The sequence below is a fragment of the Euleptes europaea genome, chromosome 7, assembly GCF_029931775.1.
Source record: "Euleptes europaea isolate rEulEur1 chromosome 7, rEulEur1.hap1, whole genome shotgun sequence".
In the NCBI taxonomy this organism is placed as follows: domain Eukaryota; kingdom Metazoa; phylum Chordata; class Lepidosauria; order Squamata; family Sphaerodactylidae; genus Euleptes; species Euleptes europaea.
Window position 1 is genome coordinate 72,978,284 of NC_079318.1, and position 22,118 is coordinate 73,000,401.

The 22,118-nt window shown below is 45.2% G+C and overlaps 3 protein-coding genes across 4 annotated transcripts in view; all 3 read right to left on the reverse strand.

The window, feature by feature from the left end:
* Positions 1-850: 850 nt before the first annotated feature.
* Positions 851-5,584, reverse strand: NEIL2 (nei like DNA glycosylase 2). Its single transcript, XM_056853865.1, has 3 exons — positions 5,446-5,584; positions 2,888-3,088; positions 851-1,164 (listed from the first exon to the last, which is right to left on the reverse strand). The coding sequence occupies exons 1-3, from the start codon at positions 5,582-5,584 to the stop codon at positions 860-862; spliced, it is 645 nt and encodes a 214-aa protein (XP_056709843.1). The 3' UTR covers positions 851-859.
* A 2,308-nt stretch (positions 5,585-7,892) lies between these two features.
* Positions 7,893-9,753, reverse strand: LOC130480780 (putative nuclease HARBI1). Its single transcript, XM_056853402.1, has 2 exons — positions 9,163-9,753; positions 7,893-8,603 (listed from the first exon to the last, which is right to left on the reverse strand). Exons 1-2 carry the CDS (start codon positions 9,751-9,753, stop codon positions 7,893-7,895), a joined length of 1,302 nt encoding a protein of 433 aa, XP_056709380.1.
* A 9,772-nt stretch (positions 9,754-19,525) lies between these two features.
* Positions 19,526-22,118, reverse strand: part of GATA4 (GATA binding protein 4) — a 39,797-nt gene continuing 37,204 nt past the window's right edge. The window contains exons 5-6 of one of the 2 annotated variants that reach the window (XM_056853862.1): positions 20,342-20,490; positions 19,526-19,825 (exon numbers count right to left, since the gene is read on the reverse strand). In XM_056853862.1, the coding sequence (XP_056709840.1) occupies positions 19,721-19,825; positions 20,342-20,490 (254 nt within the window). In that variant the 3' untranslated portion in view covers positions 19,526-19,720. Of the gene's footprint in view, positions 19,904-20,341; positions 20,491-22,118 lie in introns of both variants that reach the window. The other variant, XM_056853861.1, reaches the window with a different exon arrangement.

The following is a 22,118-nucleotide window of genomic DNA, read 5'->3' on the forward strand; positions in this document are numbered from 1 at the left end:
GCAGAAACAATTTGAGCTTAGCAGGCCTCCCTGAATGTACAGAAAGCCACAACACCTGCACATTCCTGGCCACCTTAATGAAGGACAGCTTTGAACTGCTGTTGACTATTGACTTACCGACAGAGCGGGTACACAGAGCAGGGCTCCCTGCCTTCCACCAAGTGCTCCCTCCGGCATCATGTGGAAGTTTTAAAGTTTCACCACCACAGAGGACATGAGGAGAATGGTGTGTGACAAGAGCCCAGAGCAAAAAAACCTGCACACGTTCCAGGGTTTTCCTTTTTTTACTTTGAAAATAAGCTGTAACCCAATGCCAACCCATTCCATTCACACTTCCTAATCTTGGGTTTGAATGTTAAACAGGATCCAGACCTTTATTGTTGACATGAATAAGACAAGAATTGTATAATCCATACGCACATTTATAAACAATAACATGAGAGCTTAAGGAACAGAACTGCCTGGACAGAGTTTAAGGCAATGATGGTGTGACCCAAGCCGAAAGCACATATTCTGGTTGCTATGGGTAGTGCTGCCAAAAATGGCCTCCTCGGTGGCAAGCAATCCCTGTCCCGTCTTTGCCGTTCGCAGGTCCTCAGCCAACATTCTTATCAGCAGTCAGCAGAAGCAAGAACTAAGTAACAGAAACCAAACAGAAACAGGACAGAGACAATGGATGCAACATGCAGTTCCACTGTGTTAATGCCAGGATGGGGAGAGATCATTTTTGGTGGCATTTCCATGACAACCATAACATGGCCTAGCCCTTATTTCAACGGTGGTTGAATTTGATCCTCCTAGCAGAACCTCATTGCCACAGGATCTATCCAAAGGGCAGGCAGGAAGGAAACTCAGCAGCTCAGTTGCCATGAATCTCTTCTGGTAGCACTTGAAGCTGGCACTGAGGACACCACCAGGTAAGTCTCTTCAAGCCATCCAGGGGTCCAAAGGATCCTTTCGTCACCTCATGCCCTATGGGACACTGGTCCTTCCCGTAGATCTTTGGGCGTAACCCACGTCCCTGTAGCTTGCTGTTGAGCCACTCCGAGCTGAACTGAATGGCATGATCAAGCAAGGATTTGAGGGCAGAAGGTGGCAAGAGAGATCCAAGCGAAAGCGGGTGGATCTTTGCCAGATACAGAACTTCATTTTTAATGATGTTCCCTGAGGCATGGAAAGAAATATTTGGGGGAAAAGACATGTCAGTTAAAAGCTGCAATTACAATACAGCCAGCATGGCATTGTGTCCAAAAACGGCCTTCTTGCTAGCAAGTGAAGATGTTACAATACTAGACTCAAAGCCAAATTAAGTGTTATCTATTTTCACAGGTTTTCACCTGTTCCTTGCAGCCACACAGCAGCTGTGGGGAACTGGTTCTGTAAAAAAAAGGGGGGAAGCACAAGCGGGGTCGGAACAGCACCGAGGGGGAAAGGGCGGCTCCCTGTCTTCTCCCCAATCAGTTTTCTTGCACAAAAACTGAAAGGGGAGTTATTTTGCTGATTTTGCTGCTCCAAGCTTACAGAGTAGCAAAATCAGTGAAATTTCTCCCCCGCCCCAATGAGGTTTTCAAGTAAGAAAACTGCTTGGAGTGGGGAGGCAAGAGCCCCCCGATCCCACAGCAACATTCTAAGCCTGTTTTAAGTTCACCTTAAAAAAAAAATGGAACCTTGATACTCACTATGAGGGTTCCTTCTGCTCTAAGGAGGGTATCTTGACTTTGGTGGGAATCAAAGTCAAGATGCCCTCCTCCTCAGAGTGAGAACCAGTTCCCCACAGCTGCTGTGTGGCTGTGAGGAACACCTGAAAATGCATGAAGAAAGCCAACATCTAGTTTGTGCCTTATGGGGACCCAGATTCAAAACCCTATTAAGCCATGAAACTCTTTGGGTGATGTTTTTTTCCCTTTAAGTCTTTCCTTTATCTTGTACTTGATCAAAGGAACATCAATTGATACAAAGAACACAACAATGCACCATAACACACAGTAACATCAGGAATGTTAGGCATAAGAAATGTTGTCCTGTAATTTCTTTTGGGAGACAGGCAAAAGTTATAATCATACAGTTTTATCAAGATGTTGTGAAAAAGGAAGGTGGAAAAGGGTATAATAATATGTTTAAAAGCCCAAATCAAGGCAAACGTAACATCAGAAAATTTATGTTTTTTTACAACACAAAAAATGACTGTTTTTCAAGAAAATGGCTGTTGTGGTTTTTACTCTCTTTGCTCTCAAGCTGTGTTAGCATTTGATCAAATACTGAATCATTCTATACTCTTTCAATGCATCTGTGTATCGACTGGGATTGTTTACTTTTTAATGGTGCCTACAATCTGCATTCTTGCAGCTGTTAACATTGTGTGACTTCGAGTCTGTTAACAATGCCTAACCTAAACCAAAGCATTTTACAAAAAGAAAAGGGGTGGGGTATATACACCTCCCTGAGCTCCTTAGAGAAAAAGCAGGACCAAAGAGTAACACATGAAGAAATTCTGATTTTGAAGTCTTAAAATTGGATTTTTAATTATAGACTGATCACATGTATACCCTACTGTTCCTCTGCTAATAAGTTAAATGTGGTCAGTTCAGACTGATTGGGTAGCAGACCTGCTTAGCTTCAGCAGTTATATGCCACAGGGTGCTTTTATTTCATTTTTAAATCTTAATTGTACTTTTCATTAACTAATTTTAAAGCAACAATGTTAAGTTTGCCACATTCCAGCCTTTTCAATAAAATTCTAATTGTTTTTTATTACCCATCGCCCTATGTCACCACAATTTTGCTTCTTGCCTCCAGTGTCCACGGACTCCTCCCATTCCTTGCCCCAGATTCCCAAACATCTTCACAGTCCACATCTGAGGAAGCAGACGAGCACAGACACACTTACCCAGCCCTGAGAAATATCTCTGGTCGAGGAGAGTGTGGCACACAGGGGTGGCTTTGCAAAGGGCCTCCAAAGCTTGCTCCCGATCGAACGCGGGGCTCAAGATGTCAGTAGCCGGCTCGGCAATGGGAGAAGAGCACTGGTAAATTCGGCAGTTGTAAAACACAAGGAAGCTCCCACTGTCAAAGTGCAGGACCAGCCTGAAGAAGAAGAGTTGGTTTTTATACCTCACTTTTCTCTACCTTTAAGGAGACTCAAACTGGCTTACAATTGTCTTCCCTTCCTCTCCCCACAACAGGCACCTTGTGAGGTAGGTGGGGCTGAGAAAGTTTTGAGAGAACTGTGCCTATCCCAAGGTCACCTAGGAGGCTTCATGTGGAGGAGTGGGGAATCAAACCCGGTTCTCCAAATTAGAGTCTGATGCTCCTAACCACTACACCACGCTGAATATAAAAGGAAGACTTTCTTACTGACGTGTAGCTTAGTACATATACAGCTTTTCAGTATTCGTAGCTCAAAGCTATCAATTGGTAAAGTGAAATAAAACCAGGTCAGACACTAGAAAAGGACAGTTAAGATTTCCATTCCCACTCCTGCAGCAAAAAAAAATGAGAGGGATCGGTGGTAACATCTGCTGGAGCTCTCCCTCCTACTAGTACTTAGCTAGTACCTCTGGACAGTCTTTCTATCCAGTGTCCAAGCTCCGACTATATCAAGGAGAAACCTGAGGCTCCTAGCTTTCCCCATCTAATGGCTCCTGCAGGATGGAACTTGGCCCTCAGCTAAGTGTCCACTTGTCCAACAAGGAGATCCAGCTTCATCAAAACAATACTGTTCTGCTTTGATTATTCAAGCTTATAAGCCCAGCGAGCACAAGCAGGACCATGATAAATGCAGATGTGGGTCAGGCACCTGGGGAGAAGCTGGGGAAAGGACCAGGTGACCACCTGGATCCCTTCCAGCTCAGAACGATGGCTTGAGAGGACCTTGGGTGTTTTCCAATTTGCCTACATTCCATGCATAACAGTAGGAACTTAAGGGAGTCTTATCGAGGGACCTCTCTCCGGAAGACAAGAGCAGATTGTGCCCAATGTTATGCTCTTCTGAATGGGTTTAAGTAGCGCCCCACCCCCTGATCCCCACATTTCATACCTTGGAATCGGATCTCGCCAGTCCCCCCTTTTGTTAGCTTTACTGGCCCTTGCAAACTCGTTGGCTCGGATGCTGCCATATAGACCAAAATGGAAGCGTAGCCATTTCCAGGCACGTCCAGCAGCATTATCTGTAATCAGTGGCAAATCATTGACTTCAGGCTCCTCCGGCAGATGACATTGTGGGTGATGAGCATTTTCTTCCATCCTCAAGGGAAGGGAGTTGTCCCCACTAGTGGCCATTCCTGGAACAGATGACCTGCGTTCAGATGGTCCAGGAGATGCACTGTCACTGCTGGGAGCGACTTCCTGAATGGTGCCAAATGCCAGGAATAAGTTCTTCCCGTGGACCTACAAAATGAAAAGCCAAATGCTTTCACTTTCTCATCCCCAAGTACTGGAGCAAGAACCTAAACCAGATTAGTTAAATTTGAAAGACAGCATGAAGGAAACCAGGATTGCCACTTTTTTAAACCATCTTCTGCTCCCATACCTTTGAAAGCAGCTTAACCTATAGATATTAGCAAGTGTGAAAAGGTATATCTCTGGCCAAGCATGCATGAGGGTATGTCTGGGGAACAAGCCAGGATGATGGCAGGTGTCTGCATTTTTTTTCCGGCCATCACATTACAGCTGACTTACAGCGACCCCATAGGGTTTTCAAGAGAAGAGACATTCAGAGGTGGCTTGCCATTGCCTGCCTCCGAGTTACAACCCTGGTTTTCCTTGGAGGTCTCCCATCCAAATACTAGCCAGGGTCAGGGCTGAGGGCTTGTGACTGGCACAAGGTCACCCATGCGTCACATAAAACCATAGTTAAGTCTATGTTTAATCAACCAAACAAGTGCTTCAGATGGACTCTAATCATAGTTACTGTACTGTTCAGATTATTACCCCAGTCATAGTTATATGTGAAGCTACTTTGTAAAGCTACTTTGTATAAGTCAGACCATTATCTATCAAGGTCAGTATTGTCTACTCTGAATGGTAGCAGCTCTCCTAGTCTCAGATCAAGGTCTTTCACATCACCCACTACACAGGCCTTTTAACTGGAGATGCTGGGGATTGAACCTGGAACCTCTGGTCCGCAAAGTAGATGTTCTACTACTGAGTCAAGGCTCAGCATTAGTTTACTGGAACCATGGCTTTATGTTATATCTGAATTAAGCCATTATCTATCAAGGGACTCATACTGAGAGAGGCACGGCATACCTCCATTTCTTTTGTCCCTTCAGGTCAAACCAATTTTTGAAACAATCTGAAAACAAAACTATTGTCTGCGATCCGTCCAAGAACCCCAACTGTTTGATGGAAGCAATGAAAGTAGAACCAGATTCAAACCAGTTTAATTAAGCAGTGTAAATGGGAAAAAATGGTGGATATCAGGAGAGCCTAATATAGCAAGACTTACCTGAGTGTCGCACAGCGTAAGCGATTTCAGATCAGCAGGGTTCATCTGCCTAGTTCGTCCTCCCACTTTGGTCACCGCCTGACCCACAAAGGGGCAGCAGCGTAACTGGAACCTCTTTACGGATGGACCTTCTGGCATTGCTGCAGGATCCCAACAGCATCTGAACTCCTGGGACTTATATTAAAGATGGTGGAAGACTGCTAAAAATGATCAAAGATACAAACGTTACAGAATGCAATATCCACAGAAAACATGGAATCATTTGCAATGTACAGCTTTCTGGCCATTGTGCAAGGGGGTTCCTCAGAGGAACGAAGTATATGCAGAAAGTATTCTCTGAATGGTCCAAGTGTTTGCTGAATAATGCTATGACGTTCTGGAGTGATCTAGGAATCTGGGACTTCTGCCCTTAGGGTAGTATGAAGTCACATCCCCATAAAATCTCCCTTTTAATGCGGCTGGATTCCCTGTCATGTTTAAGGTGTCAGTAATAGCCATATTAAAGGCTTGGAAGAATTTTTTCCTTAATCAAACTGGCTAAATCAGTAATCTACAGTATAGTTCCCACTGGTGCTTCTTCTCTAAAGCAAAGATCCAACCATTGCTTTCCCCTACTTCACTGGAGCAGGAGGTGTTTCAGAAGACCCCAGGAGACAGCACCTTTCTGTATGCAGGGGACACTCATTCAGAAATAACTGCCCCCTCCATCATATGGGATGCTTGGCTTGCAACTTTCCACCATTTAATAATTGCCCCCTACAGCATCCATTTTGTAATTGTTCCCACCTCCCATGGCAGCCATTCTGAGATAGCACCCAGTAAAGGTAAAGGTCCCCTGTGCAAGCACCAGGTCATTCCTGACCCATGGGGTGACATCACATCCCGACGTTTTCTAGGCAGACTTTGTTTACGGGGTGGTTTGCCAGTGCCTTCCCCAGTCATCTTCCCTTTACCCCTAGCAAGCTGAGTACTCAGCAAGCACCCAGTATCCTTTCTCAAAATTCTAGTAGTGCCCATAGATTCAACAGTTATAAAGACCCCTGGGTTAACTAAATCATGTTTCGGTTTAGTTCTCCTTTGTAGGATGCAACAATCTAGCACATTTACTTGAGGATTGCAAGCAGGCTCTCCAATTTGTGGTGCCACCAAAATGTGCCTCTGCACTGGGCACCTTTTTGACCAATATAACATGATACAGTGCATGCCCAGAGAGCTAAGCTGCTATTTGGGTGACTACGAACAGGCTCAATTGTGATACGGTTTACCTCCCCTGTGGTGTTCAATACGTTTTCTAAAAGATTGCTAGTTTTGTTATGGTAGGGATTTTGTTTTCCACCCATCCCAACTTCAATTTCCACTGCCATAAAATTCACTGGGTGACCGCGGGCTATTTATTTATTTTATTTATAATATTTATACCCTACATCCTACCCACGTCAGAGTGGCCAAGGCAGCCAACAACTAATTACATAGTATAAACACATCCTAAAAACCAACCAAAATACATCATTAAAACAAAATCAAAGCTAAAATACATACAAAAACAGCAATTAAAACATAGAGGAAGGTGGAATCAGTGAGGTGGAAGATGGCAACAGAAGGGGACAGATGAGTCTCTCATGGGGGAGAGTTCAAAGTATGCCATGACTAAGAAGGCCCTCTCCCAGGTTGCCACCCACGAAATCTCAGAAGGTGGGAGCACCTGAAGCAGGGCTTCGGAAGATCATAACAGTCATATAGGTTCATAAGGGAGTAGGTGGTCCTTCAGATCTGCTGGTTCCAAGCCATGTAAGGCTTTAAAGACAACACCAACACCTTGAAATGTGCCCCCAAACAGATTGGGAGCCAGTATAGATGGGCCTAGACTGGAGTAATCTGGTCCATACAACCCAGTCCAATCAACATCCTGCCTGCGGCATTCTGCACCAACCGAAGTTTCCAAACACTTTTCAAAGGTAGCCCTGGGAAAGGCCACAGTAAAAGACACTCCTGGCCATAGCTAATCATTCTCTCAGCTTGACCTACTCACAAGATTGCTGCAAAGACACAATGACAAAGGGAGAACCATATTCACTGCCCTGAGCTCCTTGGAGGAAGGGTAGGATATAAATTCACTTGAAAGAGAAGCATTGGTCGCGAGGCATGGCTGGTCCCCATTAATACCAGTTCCAAGCATTGTTGTGTGACCCCCAACTCCCATTCCCTTCCGCACACGTCTTTGGATCAACAGGTTGATATAACAAACCCGCCTTCTGGTTCCATGCATGGAGCATCCAAGAACACATCAACCCAATTAATAAAAGTAGAGCACTGATGCAAGACTATGTACTAATTTATTTGTTGATTGCTTAGGTACAAGGCGGGCAGGCAGGCACACCTGAGAAGAAAAGAGTGTTTGTTTTGAAGCAGTATCACTAAAAAGCCACTGATAGTGAAGTAAGGGGGATCATGGACAAGGTTGGTGGCCAAGCATGAAATCAGCAAGCGCATTCCTGACACGTTCCCCTTCCTCTTTATAACAGTTATCATTATGGTAGTAGTCTTCCTCATCCCTAGAAACAGGAGGAGGGACGGAGTCACAGAGGTCCGCTACAATGCCATGTCCTTTCTCCTCGCATATATTATGAAGAATGACACACGCCGTAATCACAGTGGTTATGTTTTCCTCAAAAACGGGGAGGCGCATCGTCAAGCAACGCCAGCGTGCTTTGAGCCGCCCAAATGCACACTCCACCACGTTCCTAGCCCTGTGCAGCGCATGGTCAAATGTCTGCCAACGCATGTCCCCATTTTTGCCAAAGGGCTTCATTAGCCACCTGCGAATGGGGTAAGCTCCATCCGCTACCATCAACGCCGGCACCTGCACCCCATTTAAATCCATGGTTGGGTTTCCGGGAATAAAGACCCCAGCATCCATCGCAGTGCACAAGGCAGAGTTCTGGAATACAAACGTATCATGGGTCCTGCCGCTCCAGCCAACCTCGACATCGATAAATCGCCCACTGTGGTCCACGGTGCCCTGCAGCAGTATGGAGCAGTTTTTCTTGCAGTTCCCATATTCATCAATCCGCCCTCCTGGAGCTCGTATGAGGATGTGCATTCTGTCGATTGCCCCAACGCAGTGTGGAAATCCGAGATGTGCAAAACCATCCATGATCTATGAGTGAGGGGGAGAGGAAGACAAGGCTATAAATGTTAGTGATTCCCAACATGAATATTAAACTCTATTCAGAAGCATCCCCCGCACCACTTAGTTGAAATATGGGTACCTTTATTCTAATAGGCAAGTGTGCCCCAATGTGCAGATGCTTAAGTCCGAAGATTGGGGCCTTTAACACAGAAGATTTTTCTACAAACTTGAGGGACCTCCCAGGCTTACAGAAAACGTTTTAAAAATGGAGTGGTTTAAGTCCCCCCCAAACAAGAGTGTTGTCTGCGCATGCGCAAAGCTCAAATACACTGGGGACAGTCACTGCCACTATTGTTAAGGCGGCTGGGTATGACATCTGGCCAGTTGCTGCAGAAGCTGCCATGTGCAAGGATGAGAAAGGTGGGAGAAGGAGCAGGAGCTGTTGGTCTCTGCCCTCCCTCAGCTGAGAGGGCATCCCATTCCCCTGCCTTTAATTCCTCTCCTCGCAAGTTCCTTGCGGGTCCCCACCTGTATCGCTACAATCATAAAATTGTTTACTTAAAAAGAATTAAGTGAGCATATTCACCGTGGTGACCTCACTGCCCAGGCACACTGTCTTCCGCAGCAGGTCAAGCTCCATGGCACAGCAAACCTCCAGGACTATCTCCCCCACCGTGGAGAGACCAACCCCAAACTGTTCACGGACCTCCCTGTAGCAGTTTGCATTGGCAAGGTACCAGATGGCAATGGCGACTCTCTTTTCGACAGGAATCGGCTCCCTCATGTTGGTGGTCTGCCGCTGGAGGCGTGGTCGGAGGGCTTCCACAATTTCAAAAAAGGTGGCCCGGCTCATGCGAAAGCTCTCTATCCACTGCTCCTCATCCCACGTGAGCCGGATGAACTGCTGCCACCAGTTCTTGCTCCGGGGATACACCCACCAGCGGCGGGGCACCCCGACTTCAGCGAGGGCATACCAGCGGGACCGCGCGCTGGCCCTCCTTGAATACCGCGACGTCCAAGCCACGCCTCTCCGGCTCTGCAAGTGCAGGGAACGGCAGAGTTTCTTTTTCTTTGAACGGAGGTTCCGCAAGAGCGTCGCGCACAAATCCAAAGAGTTTTTACAGATCACAAGGATGACCTGCAGCACCATCAGGAACATGGTGTTCAGAGGGGACATCGTGGACCATCCGCACCCCACACTGCAGGGAAAAACAGATCTGAGAATCCAGCTGAAAGTTCTGCATTAAAGCCCAACTCCTCTAGTCCAATACATTCAAGCATTCTAAGGCAGGAAGCTTATTGTCCAGTCGGGCCACATTAGGGTGGTGCTTTCAGCTTCAGGGGCTGGCTCTTCAAAGGCAGAGAGATGGATCGACACCGGGAGCGCACAGGGGGGGAAATTAAAGGCAGCACACTGCCACATCAGCTGCGACAGCAGAAGCCAAGTCCCTGACAATCCAATTTGAAGTTGTTGCATGTGTAAGGGAAAGGCCAGGTTGGTAATGTCGGAAGAGGAGGGGTACAACAGCTGCACAGTTAACGGGGGGGGGGGGGGAGAACACAGGCTGGCCCTGCTGAGTGGAAACCGCCTCAGTTATCTCCCAACACTTTCTACTGTGCTGGGCAAATGCACCCTCTAGTGTCCAGCTTACAGCAATGCCATTGCTTGCCTTTAGCGAACTGATTGGAACAATATCCTTTATTCAACATCCTTTATCAATGAAATATGCAAAACAGGTAAGATGTTCCTCGCTAGACTGTGCTGCTGTTTCTCCCTGCAATAAAGGGGCTGGCTGATTGTTCTGTGGGGTTTCAAATTTTTCACATCCATCACATATTGCGGGTTAATGCTAAAGCACAGTAGCTTGCCTGAGGTCACCTGGAGAGTTCGCAGCCAAGGTAAGATTTGAACCAGGGTCTTCAGTGCAGCTCAGTCTCTTTAGCTGCTATGCCAACAAGTGCAATGCCAAACAGTTTAGGACCGTGCGACAACTTCGAAATACAACTGCAAATGCAATATGCCAACGCAGTGAACAAATCAAAAGGTTGCTCTGAAGATAATAATTTATTTCACTGCCCAATATAAAGCACATAAAAGTTTACTGGATGCAGTTCCCTTATCCACTTACAACCTTTAATCAAACAGTTTTACTTTTTCTTCCCTTCTCCTGCCATTCCTTCATATGTATTTTATATAAAAGCTGAAGTGTGGGTCAAATTGTTACAGCTCTCAAGCAGCCAGGATTTTACCTTTTTGGCCAAATGCAAAATGTGAAGAATATAAAGTTGTGGCCTCTTGGAGGACGGGTGATGTGCCAGATGATTCCAGAAGGGCAAATGTTGTCCTGATTTTTATAAACAATCCAGGGAACTATAGGCAAGTCAACTTCTGTCCCAGAGGGAAATCTTGACAGAGATTTTAAAAGGGTTGATTTGTAAACATCTAGAGGAAAGCTTGGTGATAAGAAGTAGTTAGCACGGATTTATTCCTAATACATCTTGTCAGCCTAATCTCATTTTCGTTTTTGACTGGGTAATAAAGTTTGGAAGATCGTCGGGATGCCATGGATATTGTATGTTTGGATTTTAGTAAGGCATTTGATAAGGTTCCCCTTGATGTTTGGGGCTGTGGATTAGATTTTAGGATGGTTAGGTGGATAAGAAATTGGTTGGATAATCGCACCTAAATAGTGGCAGTTAGTAACTCCTTGTCCGATTGGAGGGTGCCAAACAGGTCAGTTTTGGGCCCAGTGCTTTTTAATATTTTTATCAACCATCTAGATGAGGGTGTGAAGGGCCCACTCATTAAATTCTTAGATGACAGAAAATTAGGTAGGATAGTGAACACTCCAGAACAGGGCTTCTTAAACTTTTTCCACTTGCAATCCCTTTTCCCCCAAGAAATTTTTACATGACCCCAGGTATATAAGTATATAAAATAAGTATACAAATCAAACATTTACTGATAAAAGGTTTTGAAACCTTTTACTGTTGCCAAATTTTTCGTGACCACATTCAGTTACGCGAATGTGGGGTCACGACCCACAGTTTAAGAAGCTTTGCTCTAGAAGATAAAGATAAAATACAATCAGACTTAGATACATTGGGGAAATGGGCAGATGTGAACTAGATGTGATTTAATAGAGATAAATGTAAGGTTTTGTATCTGGGTAATAAAGATTTTATGCACACATACAAAATGGGAGGATACTCTTCTGGGCAGCAGTGAGTGTGTGCTTCACACAGGCTGATGTACACACATCCGGAAGCACTGTTCATTTTGAATCAGATTGTGTGAGCAACTGCCCATGTGGCAAGACTCACAACAATTTGGGTTAAGAATTTACATCAAGCCACACAAAATATTAGATAAAAATATTTCATAAGGTTTTTTTCCAGATGTATTTTTTATAATTTTATATATTTATGAGCACTGGGGTGGTCATGTATAAGAATTTTATAACTATTTTTTATACATAGCCTGTATTCCAGGCCCTGTGTTTTTAACAATTTTACTGTGTACACCTTGCAATAAATGTAATTATTTTATTATATTGTATAGTTTATCGTTCAACCTCTGAAGACCTTTCTAATGTCTCCTGAACCAGGCACTGGTCGCTCTCTCTTCTCCGTATGGGACAGCAGACATGCCTACAAGAGCTTTGCATCTCTTCATGAGCAAAGAGCCGTTGCAGAGTGTTTGCCCAGCCTGCTGCTACTACACTGAGAACAAGGAGAGGCTGTGGCTCAGTGGTAGAGCATCTGCTTGGCATGCAGAAGGTCCCAGGTTCAATCTCCGGAATCTCCAGTTAAAAGGGACTAGGCAACTAGGTGATGTGAAAGATCCTAACCTAAGACCCTGGAGAGCTACTGCCAGTCTGAGTAGACAATACTGACTTTGATGGACCAAGGGTCTGACTCTGTATAAGGCAGCTTCATGTATTCATGTGCTCTGTTTTGGGGCAGCCCTACAGTCTGTCTGTCTTCCTCTCTCTTCTACCTGCAAACTATATTGCAGGCTTGCCCATGCTGCCTCCAGCCTTTCCAGAATCAGCTGCATTATTGTTGCCTTGTCTGGGTCTCCCTGTGCTTTGCCTCCTCAACGTCTATTCTGCAATACATAGGTGGGGTGGCAGGAGCTTGGGGTCTGCATCTGCCTACCTAGGCAAGAGTAGGGGTGCCATGCTCCAAGTACTAGCTGGAGATCTCCTGCTATTACAACTGATCTCCAGCCGATAGACATCGGTTCACCTGGAGAAAATGGCTGCTTTGGCAATTGGACTCTATGGCATTGAAGTCCCTCCCCTCTCCAAATCCCACCCTCCTTAGGCTCCACCCCCCAAATCTCCAGGGATTTCCCAACCCAGAGCTGGCAACCCTAGCATGGGACCAGCACTATTTCCACCCCACCCCCATGCGGGTATGTCTGCATTTATGTAGTGTCGGAGCATCTGCACAAAACAAATGCTGCAAAGGTTGGATTCTGAACTCTTCGAGAAAACAGGCATATTTTGCAAAGCTGAGTGTTCCGCCTTTTCTCGTTTCTGTTTTTCCTCTCCCTTATTATGCATCTTTTCCATAAAGGTCAGGCTCTCTCTTTCTTCCCCTTATGCTGATATTGTTTTGTAGCCTGTGCACCATTTCCTGTTATGGCAGAACAGTTTTCTTGTGCAATCCTAGGCATACCTACTTAGAAGTAAGCTCCACTGTACTGTCCCCCTACAGCCCAATAGTATGAACATTTACTCAGAAGTAATTCCCATTTTATTACTCCCAGGTCAGTTTGCATAGGAGGACAGCTCGACAGTGCAATCTTGGGCTTACTTCCTTGGAGACACACACAATACGACTGCCTTGCATGCTACTTCCAGAGCCCCTGTTGGGCTGAAAAACGGAGTTGAGGCAAGGGGCCATTGCAATCCGCTTTTTCTGGGCCATTTGTAGCTTCCTTTTTTATAATTTTTTAAATTATATTTTCAAACAAAACATAATACAAACAACAGAAGCAAACAAAAAAAAGAAAAAAGTATAACAATATACAGAACTACATAATAAGATATATATAAATTAAAAAAAAACACTCAAAATATATTCATTACATCCTTATTACATTTATCTTACTCAATTTTATTCCCACCTCCCTCCACCAGTGTACCCTTAATCCCTCCCACCACCGTGTTGAACTTCCGGAGAAGTGTCTAAACAGTTTATTAATAGATTTTAACAACAAAATGAATTACAAAAATTGATTCTACAACTCGTTCACTGTATTAATAAATTGGTTCTTGCAGGTTATCCGGGCTGTGTAACCGTGGTCTGGGTATTACATTAATACAGTTCATTTTTGCCAGCTTGCCCCAATAGGCGAAGGCTTTTAACCCCCTTGTTTTAAATTCTTCCACATCCTTCCCACGTAGGGAATCAGTTAATTTAGCCACCCGCATATACAACCGTAGTTTCTCTCTCCAGTCCTTAATTGGAGGTCTATTTACTAGCTTCCGTACGACCGCCTTGCAAGCTACCTCCCGAGCCCCTGTGGGGCTGGAAAACGGACCGAGGCAAGGGGCCACTGCAATCCGCTTTTCCTGGGCCCTCTGCAGCTTCCCAGCTTGCAACAGACACCACCCCCACTGGATTTAGCGGTCCCGGGGCCCCATCCGCGGCTTTTGCCCAGGGCCCCAGAATCACGAACGTCTCTGTAACGGGGTAATTGCGGGCAGCCGCGAAGCAGAAGCTTTCCCGTCTCTTCAACTCACCGGTATCCCTCTATCGCTTCTTCCTCGCACTGCCTTCCGCGCTCCCCCAGCAGACTTCCCCCGGGGAAACCCCCCCAGGCTCGCCCATGCATTCGCAGCGATGCACGCAGCACGCGCCTTTTCAAAGCGCTGGCATCCGCAGGCCGCACCAGCCGCGCGCCGCACTGAATCTAGCCCGGCCAATCGAGCGCAGAGCAAACCGCTTCCTTGGCGGCTGACTCTCCTCGTGACGCATGCGCGCTTGAACGTTCCCAGTTTGATTTGATAGCAGGAAAGGGCAAGAGTCCAGCTCATGCTGTGGCTCAGGAAAGCTCACACCCTACCAGAAAATATGTTTGTTAGTCTTGAAGGTGCTACTGGACTCTTGCCCTTTTCTACTACTGCAGACAGACTAACACGGCTACCCACTGTGAATTGTCTTATACTGAGTTTTCTTTCGGGGGGGGGGGAATGTAGCTTGTAGCTCCTAGTGTGATGTAACAGTTAAGAGTAAGGAGGCCCCACATAGTTTAGTGGTTAGAGTGTCAGACTAGAATATGGGAGACCCATATTTGAATCCCCAGTTTGCCATGGAAGCTGGATGGGTATTCTTGGACCAGTCACTCTCTCTCAGCCTATCCTGCCGTACTAGGCTGTCACAGGGTTGCGGGGAGAACCACCATATACCACTCTGAGCTCTTTAGAGAAAGAGCAGGATGGAGATGGATAGAAACATATAGTTACCTCCTGCCTTCTGGATGATCTTATTGAAAGCATTTTGTACATATGTGAAATAGCACGGAGCATTGGAGAGCACCACAGGCCTGTTCCTGTAGTGCTGGCATCTCTTCTTTGCCATTGATAGAACAGGAAAAAAACAAATCCAGCGGAACACGGAGCCAGTTTTTCTAAAGCCTTGCTTCTCCTTGCTTCCTCTACCATGTAAGCAGACAGATCTAACAAAATTTGCAGGGAAGTGTATTCTTTATAAGCAAAATTATAGTTGTATTTCATGTATTGTGTATATGAAAAATAAATTTTGTTTGATATGTGTTATAGGAAAGTTTCTCCCCCCCCCCATTGTTTTACTTTCTAGTTGTTACATGCATGTACTCTAGGTTTTTTAGTGTGTTCGGAGATACATTTGTTTTTCTGCCACTTTGTGTCATAGGTATTTGCTTTTGTTGAAGTTGTTCCCTTCTCTTTGGTTTTGGTACAACCCTCCCAGGGTTTCCTCCCAGGGAACTAATCTCTGAAGCCTCTGGAGGTCAGTTGTAATTTTGGGAGAACTGCAGGCCCCACCAGAAGATAGTAGCCCTACTAATAAAGCTGACCAGTTCTGTAGCGGGTTTTTAAATTATAAATAATATCTAGTTAAATTACTGTGGTGGTGTGTGCTAGTCACATAACTATCACACTTATTTTCTCAAAAAGTGAAGAGCAAAGTCAGGTGGACAGAATGGTACATTTGGTGTGTGCTGTGTATGTTATATCCATGTCGCTGGATAATTTTCTCATGGCAAACGTACTTCTGTCAAGGACTAAAAATGACAGCGGTCCAAGCAGTCATAATTAGACACTTAATCAGGTACCATCACTTATGTACCAAAATAATAAAGTATATTTTTCAAAACTCCAAATTAAATTTTTTAATAAATACAATTTAGATTGCATCTCAGCATTTTTTAAACAGTAAGTTTCTAGCCCTTATGGATAGATACTTGAAAGTGAGTAGGGAAATTCAGCTGAAATTTCAGGAGGAGCTCACTCATATTTTTTCAGATTTTGAGAGCAGTTTCATAATGCCTTCCCCCTCCCCTTAGCTTGCAGAAACCAGAATAAATTATGCAAAAGATCAAAGTATATTGTGAAAATTGGCTGAGTTTGCCTAACTAACATACGTTGCAGGATTTAGCTCTTTTTTGAGATGGCCGAATTTTATTTTTCTTAGTGTGGCATATTCACATCCCTACTAATATCGTTCGGAGGTGGATTTCCAACTCAGTTCCCTGCTGCAATGAAAAGATTTCAAAGGTAAAGAAAAAGATCCGTTTCTTTATTTGAAAATGAATGTCTATTATTTTTATTTCCATTCATTCTGCTGGGCGAAGTCGATAACACAGATTGGTAGGCATATTGTTTCATAATATAAATTACAACTTTAAATAGGAAAGAAACTTAGCCAGGTCCTTGACTCCCCTTCTCCCCCCCCCCATACAAACAACTCCCCTTTCCCCCCATATAAACAAGCATCTCTTTGAACAGCATGTGCTGAGGAGTTACAGAAGCTCTACATGTGAACTTATCCAGATAAACATCTATGAGTTTTGCTTGAGGAGGGGTAATACACATATCACAGAAAGTCATCAAACTTTTACTGGCCTAAATTTAGTGGCACTAGGGGTAAACCTCCATATCTGATCGGGGCTCTGCGAACTGCCCTAGCTTACTGACCACTACCACTGGCTCTGAGCCCAGGGCTGTCAACAACAGATTTAACATAATCAGATTGGACCAAAGGCCCAGAAATCCAAAGTAAGGCATAAAGGCAAAAGCTACCTTCTACTGCTACCCGCATTAGCAGCTGGTATTCAGGGATACACTGCTACTGAACATGGAAGTTCCTTTTAGCTGTCATCGCTAATAGTCATTGATGGGACTATCTACCATAAATATGTCTAATCCAGTGATGCACACTCAGTGGCTAGGGAGCCACGTGCAGCTCTTTGACATGCCGGCTATGGCTCTTCTGAGCTCCGTTCACCAATATGATAAAACACCCCACATTGTCAACAATGTGGGCAAGGCTATTGCCCGGTGAGGCTTGTGGTTGGCAGGTGGTTTCTACATTGAAACAGCCACCACGGAATATAGGTAAATTGTGATCTCCTCTGAGGTATAGGCCTTGTGCCAGGGAGCGAAGTGAAAGGCCTGTCCTCTCCAACAACCCCCCATCCTTCTCTACAGCCTCTATGCTCTCTGGCCAGGAGAAGAGCAAGCCAGCCACACAGGAAAGAGAGTACAATCACTACCAAAATGGCGGCCACCCAGGAAAAGGGTGAGCTGACCACCAGGGTGGTGGTGGGGATGGTTTTGCTCCCCTTTCTCCACGGCCAGCTTGCTCTCCTCCAGGCACCTTAGCAATCTCCCTCTCCGACCTGTGCTGTTGCCACCTTTTTTTCTTGGTTTTACTGGCCCTGGTCCTGTGTCTTTAATGAGGAGTCTCAGGAATGCAGAAATTAAGCTTGTCAAGCTTTTTTCCTGACATGAAGAAAAAAGATTTTAAAAAGTGATGAGAAAGGTTTGCCTGTTTGGAGTCAAAAGCTACTGCCAGTGGCACAGCAGCAGGGCCAGTAAAAGTAGTTGGCAATCCCAGTGTTGCCTCCCACAGCGTGTATGTGTACATGAATCTCTTATTTCAGATAACATGCTGTGTATGCAAAACGGGATGCACTGTGCATACAAAAAGACCCCCCACCACGTATACACATTTACACCGATTTTAGAGAACTACCGTAAGTACACAGAGAAAGAGACATCCTTAGACGGAGAAGCATCTAATTTGATGGAGAAATGAATGTTTGCACAGGTCTTTGTAAGGCTGTGTGTGGCTTTAATATCAGTGTTCATTGACGGGCAAAAGAAGACCGTCTCTTGGGCCAACTCGGTCATTGCAGTCTAACTTGCTCTCCCCGAGCAAAAACTTACCAGCTGCTTGCTACCAAAAGGTTTAGCTGAGAATTCTCAGTGTCTCATTGATAATAACTTCCAGCTGACGTTCCAAACTGTGCCAAAGGGTGTCAAAAGCCCCTTCAAGGGTGTCTGCCCCTTCAAGATGGAGGGGCAGACAAAATGTAAAAACTCACAAAACACTTTGAGAATTAAAACTTAATAATGCCACTTATTTTTTCTTCCATTTCAGATGGATAAGACTTCATTAATTAAAAACAAAAACCTCAGGGACTTTATAAAACAGGAGCCAAAGCTGGTAAACAAAGTTGGCAAACCACTTGGCTGGGTATTTCAGGGCTGGCTCAACTTTTATTTAGGACAAGCAGTCTGGTACACCCTGGATGGACCACTGACCTCTAGGTCAAATCCTGAATCCCTTTGCTTGCCTGAATCTGCAAAGAAACTCTGCTGCGGTTGAAGATGCTGCTGCTGATCCAAATTTCTCCTTCTACTTAGAGTCCTTTCCCCACCATTTCCCCCCTCAAAGAAGAACATGAAAGAATAAGGATGAGACGGGCAGCCCATTCCTGAAGGGGGGGGCGGAGCTGCATAGCAACTTGCATGACCCCTATGCCGGCATCCAGGCCACTTGCACAGTGCAAACTGGCACGGATGCCAGCACAGGGTGACTTAAGCTGGCCCCGGGGTACTGCGCAGCAGCGTGAGCCTCCTGCGCCCATGCCGCCTCCCTAGCAGTGTATGTCCAGCGTGAGTGCTCGCTGGCCTCCTGGGAGGTGATCCCGGGAGATTCCTGGGGGAGGAGCTGCCTTTAGGCAGCTTCCCAACCCCTTTCAGCCCCCAAATGCACCATTTTGCAGGCGGTAAGATATGCCTGCAAAATCGTGGTGCAGCCCCATGGAACTCTATGGGGAGTTCCACAGGTTTTTACCCTAAAAATAATTTTTAATTCATTTTTCAGCTTGCTGTACTGACACCACCCCCTTTAGGAATGGGCTGTAAGACTTTCTTTGGTCACTGTGCCAAGTGATGTGGGGGAGGGGAGATTGCTGCTTTGGAAGGAAGAAAATGAGATTTAAACTATAGCAACAGGAGAAAAATAAAAGAATCCAAGCAACAGAAAAGCAATGACATTAACAGTGGGGTGCTGTGGGCAGTCATTGGCTTGCCACTTTCATTAGTGGAATCCACCAGCCATGAGCACAAATCTCTGTAGCCAGAACCCAACCTTTCTGTTTTTTGCCCTTCACAAAAGTTCTCAAGTCTTTCCCAGACTTATTTCTAAAGAGGACATGAAATCTAAAGCACTTCTTAACACAGCAAGGTGACGGACTCCCTTCTATTTTGACATGATCAGGAAATGAATTGACAGCAACAGCGAACAAGGGTGCCATGACACTGCTGACCAAGACATCGGATTTTTTAAAAAAAATTAAGGTAATTTGGAGTTTTGTCAGTTTCATATGCAGCGGTCATGTTCTGAGGGCCTAAAACGGCCAAAGGTTTAGATCAGTTTTAGCTGAATCTTCATGGAGGTTGATTCAAGGGAAACTCCTTCCCTTTTCAAAGCATAATTTGGAATGGTTCTACTAGGATCAGAATCTACATCCCTCAAAAGGGTTGGGTGAGGTAAGGAAGCACCCCACTGGAGCTTGATTATTTAATATTGTCTTGTATCCTGAGCCGATGAGCCCCAAGTCCATAGAGAGCGGAAGATGGTTATGCTGTTAGGATGTCTCCATGGTTTTCACCTAAACCCAGGGTGTTCCAGGAGTCTTGCTTGGAGTTAGGCTGGGGAGACTGGCCGATACCTGGCTGGTAACCCTGCGGAGAAAGTTTTAGGGTCGAGATGGCAGGATGCAGACCAGATCCGTGCCCGGGCATTGTGGTGATGGCGAATGGCTGAGGGTGGAAAGAGAAGAGGGCAAAAATTGTTAGCATAAAGGCAGGAAATAATAGGGTGGCTTCCATTAGGATTTCATTAATTTTATAACCCCCTTTCCACCGCTAAAGGGCCCACTGATCAATCTGGAATAACTCTGCCTAGGGTTACACTGGAAATTTAATGAAATGAGTGGTTTTCAGACTGTGTTCCAGGGATGTTCATAAGAACATAGGAACATAAGAAAGGTCATGCTGGATCAGACCAAGGCCCATCAAATCCAGCAGTCTGTTCCCACTGTGGCCAACCAGGTGCCTCTAGGAAGCCCACAAACAAGACAACTGCAGCAGTATTATCTTGCCTGTGTTCCAAAGCACCTAATATAATAGGCATCTCTCATGCTATAGGAATCTCTCGCGTAACCTCAGCCTGCCTTCTAGTGACTGCATATGACTCACCTGGGAAAGTGGGCTCGGATGCCCATAATGAGATGAAATCCCTGGTTCTGTCTTGATGGGGCGCATTTCTTCAGCAGCCGTGGTAGTTGTGGTGCTGGTGCAGGTGGCAGAACTAATGGTTGAGGTAAGGCTTTCGGTATTGGCTGACCCTGAACATGTGATGGGACCAAAAAACAAACACCCTTTGAGAAGAGAGATCAAGTCAATACATAGATCAGAAGCTGCTTTAGGGCTGTGTCTTCCTTTTCTCTATCTTTTAAAAGCAGCTTCTGATTCCCTGTGGGGCTTAATTCACTCGTTCACTCCTGGGCCCCAGCTTATCTGAATGAACTCCTAATTGTTTTGGGGACGGCAAAGCTTTTAATTACTGTACTTCTCTTGGCTGAAAAATGTGCTTATGTAATTGCCATTTTTCATGAATGGAAACCCTGCAGGAGCTGGGTAAAGTTGCAGCATTTTCCCTTCTGAAAAAGAGAATAGTAGAGTTAGATAGGATACGCACAGGCTCTAGAGCATGCAGGATTTGTTCATTATTTTTAGTTGGTCTCTGACCTCTATCTGTCAGGCCAGCCCATTTGAAATTTCTAACAATTCCTGCCTATAGTTGAGCCTTTTTTCTAGCCAGAATGAATGAGCTCCCATCAGCAATTCTGAAGGGTCGTTATATAAAGATCGCATTCCAGGACAGATATTGCGGAAGTGGATGGGGAGAGCTTGAAACATTGGATCATATGATTTTGAATTGCCGGTGGGATGACCCATATAAAGCGAAATGGTTGGATCCAATCCTGAGGAATTGATAGAACTAAGATTGTACCGTTTTTATTAAAGGGTGAGGATCCAATGATTACATTAGCCATGGTAAAATTCTTCTTGGTGGTGATTATGTGGAAAGATAATTTTTTTATGATGGGGTTAAGAAAAAAAAGGCTTACTTGAAAATTTAGAAATAAAGTATAATTTAAAATATATAGAAATATATAATAATGATAATGATAATAATAATAATAATAATAATAATAATAATAATATTGAGACCTTAGGTCAAATGAGTCTACCATTAAAGGAATTTTTCATGAACGTAATATTGTAACTGTGCATTTAGTGAATTGTGATCTAATTTTGTAATCTGATTTGACTACATTGTTGGTTGTGCATATTTCACTGCTTTGGCCGCTGTGGGGAGGCAGGACGACAGCGCCGCCGCCCCTTCCTGATCCCCAGGCAGCTGAGCAAGGTGGGGCACGGCATCTTCCCACCCTCTCCTCCCCACACTGGGCCACAGGGAGGCAGGACGCTGGTACTCATCCTCTTCCCCCGAGCACTGCAGTGAGAAGCTGCTTCCACAGCCCAGCCCAACTCACCCCACATTCAAGTAAGGTCAGGGGAAAGAGGGCCGGGCTGGCCCCCACCCCAATGAAGGGAGAGAAGGAAGGAGCAGGCTCCCCACCAAATGCCCGCTCAGGCCAGGGACCCCTCCTGAAGCAGACCCCAATGCCATGGAACTGCAACGCAGAGGGCAACAGGGATGTTTGGTGCCCCTCCCCCACTGGTGCCTTGTTTTAAATTGTGTAATTTGCCTTGCTTCTCAATGACTCAAGGCAGGCTAGAAAAGAAGGCAGTAAATTAATAGTATGATGGTACATTTTTAAAAAGTCATTAAAGCCTTCCCCCATCTCTCCCACTATCCTGGTCCAAGTAAAAAAAAGCACTTATGGTTGCCAACAAGCCTGGAAAAAAGATGTCCTGTCTGTCCCTTTAACAGAGGCTTGTGTGT

Excerpts from the sequence above, each read along its gene's own strand:
- NEIL2 (XM_056853865.1), bottom strand. The coding sequence starts at position 5,584 with ATGCCAGAAGGTCCATCCGTAAAGAGGTTCCAGTTACGCTGCTGCCCC. Across the intron at positions 3,089-5,445 it reads TACGCTGTGCGACACTCAGG|TCAGGCTGGTCCTGCACTTT; the intron begins TAAGTCTTGCTA and ends AACTCTTCTTCT. Across the intron at positions 1,165-2,887 it reads GAGATATTTCTCAGGGCTGG|GGAACATCATTAAAAATGAA; the intron begins GTAAGTGTGTCT and ends TCCATGCCTCAG.
- LOC130480780 (XM_056853402.1), bottom strand. The coding sequence starts at position 9,753 with ATGTCCCCTCTGAACACCATGTTCCTGATGGTGCTGCAGGTCATCCTT. Across the intron at positions 8,604-9,162 it reads TGGGCAGTGAGGTCACCACG|ATCATGGATGGTTTTGCACA; the intron begins GTGAATATGCTC and ends CCTCACTCATAG.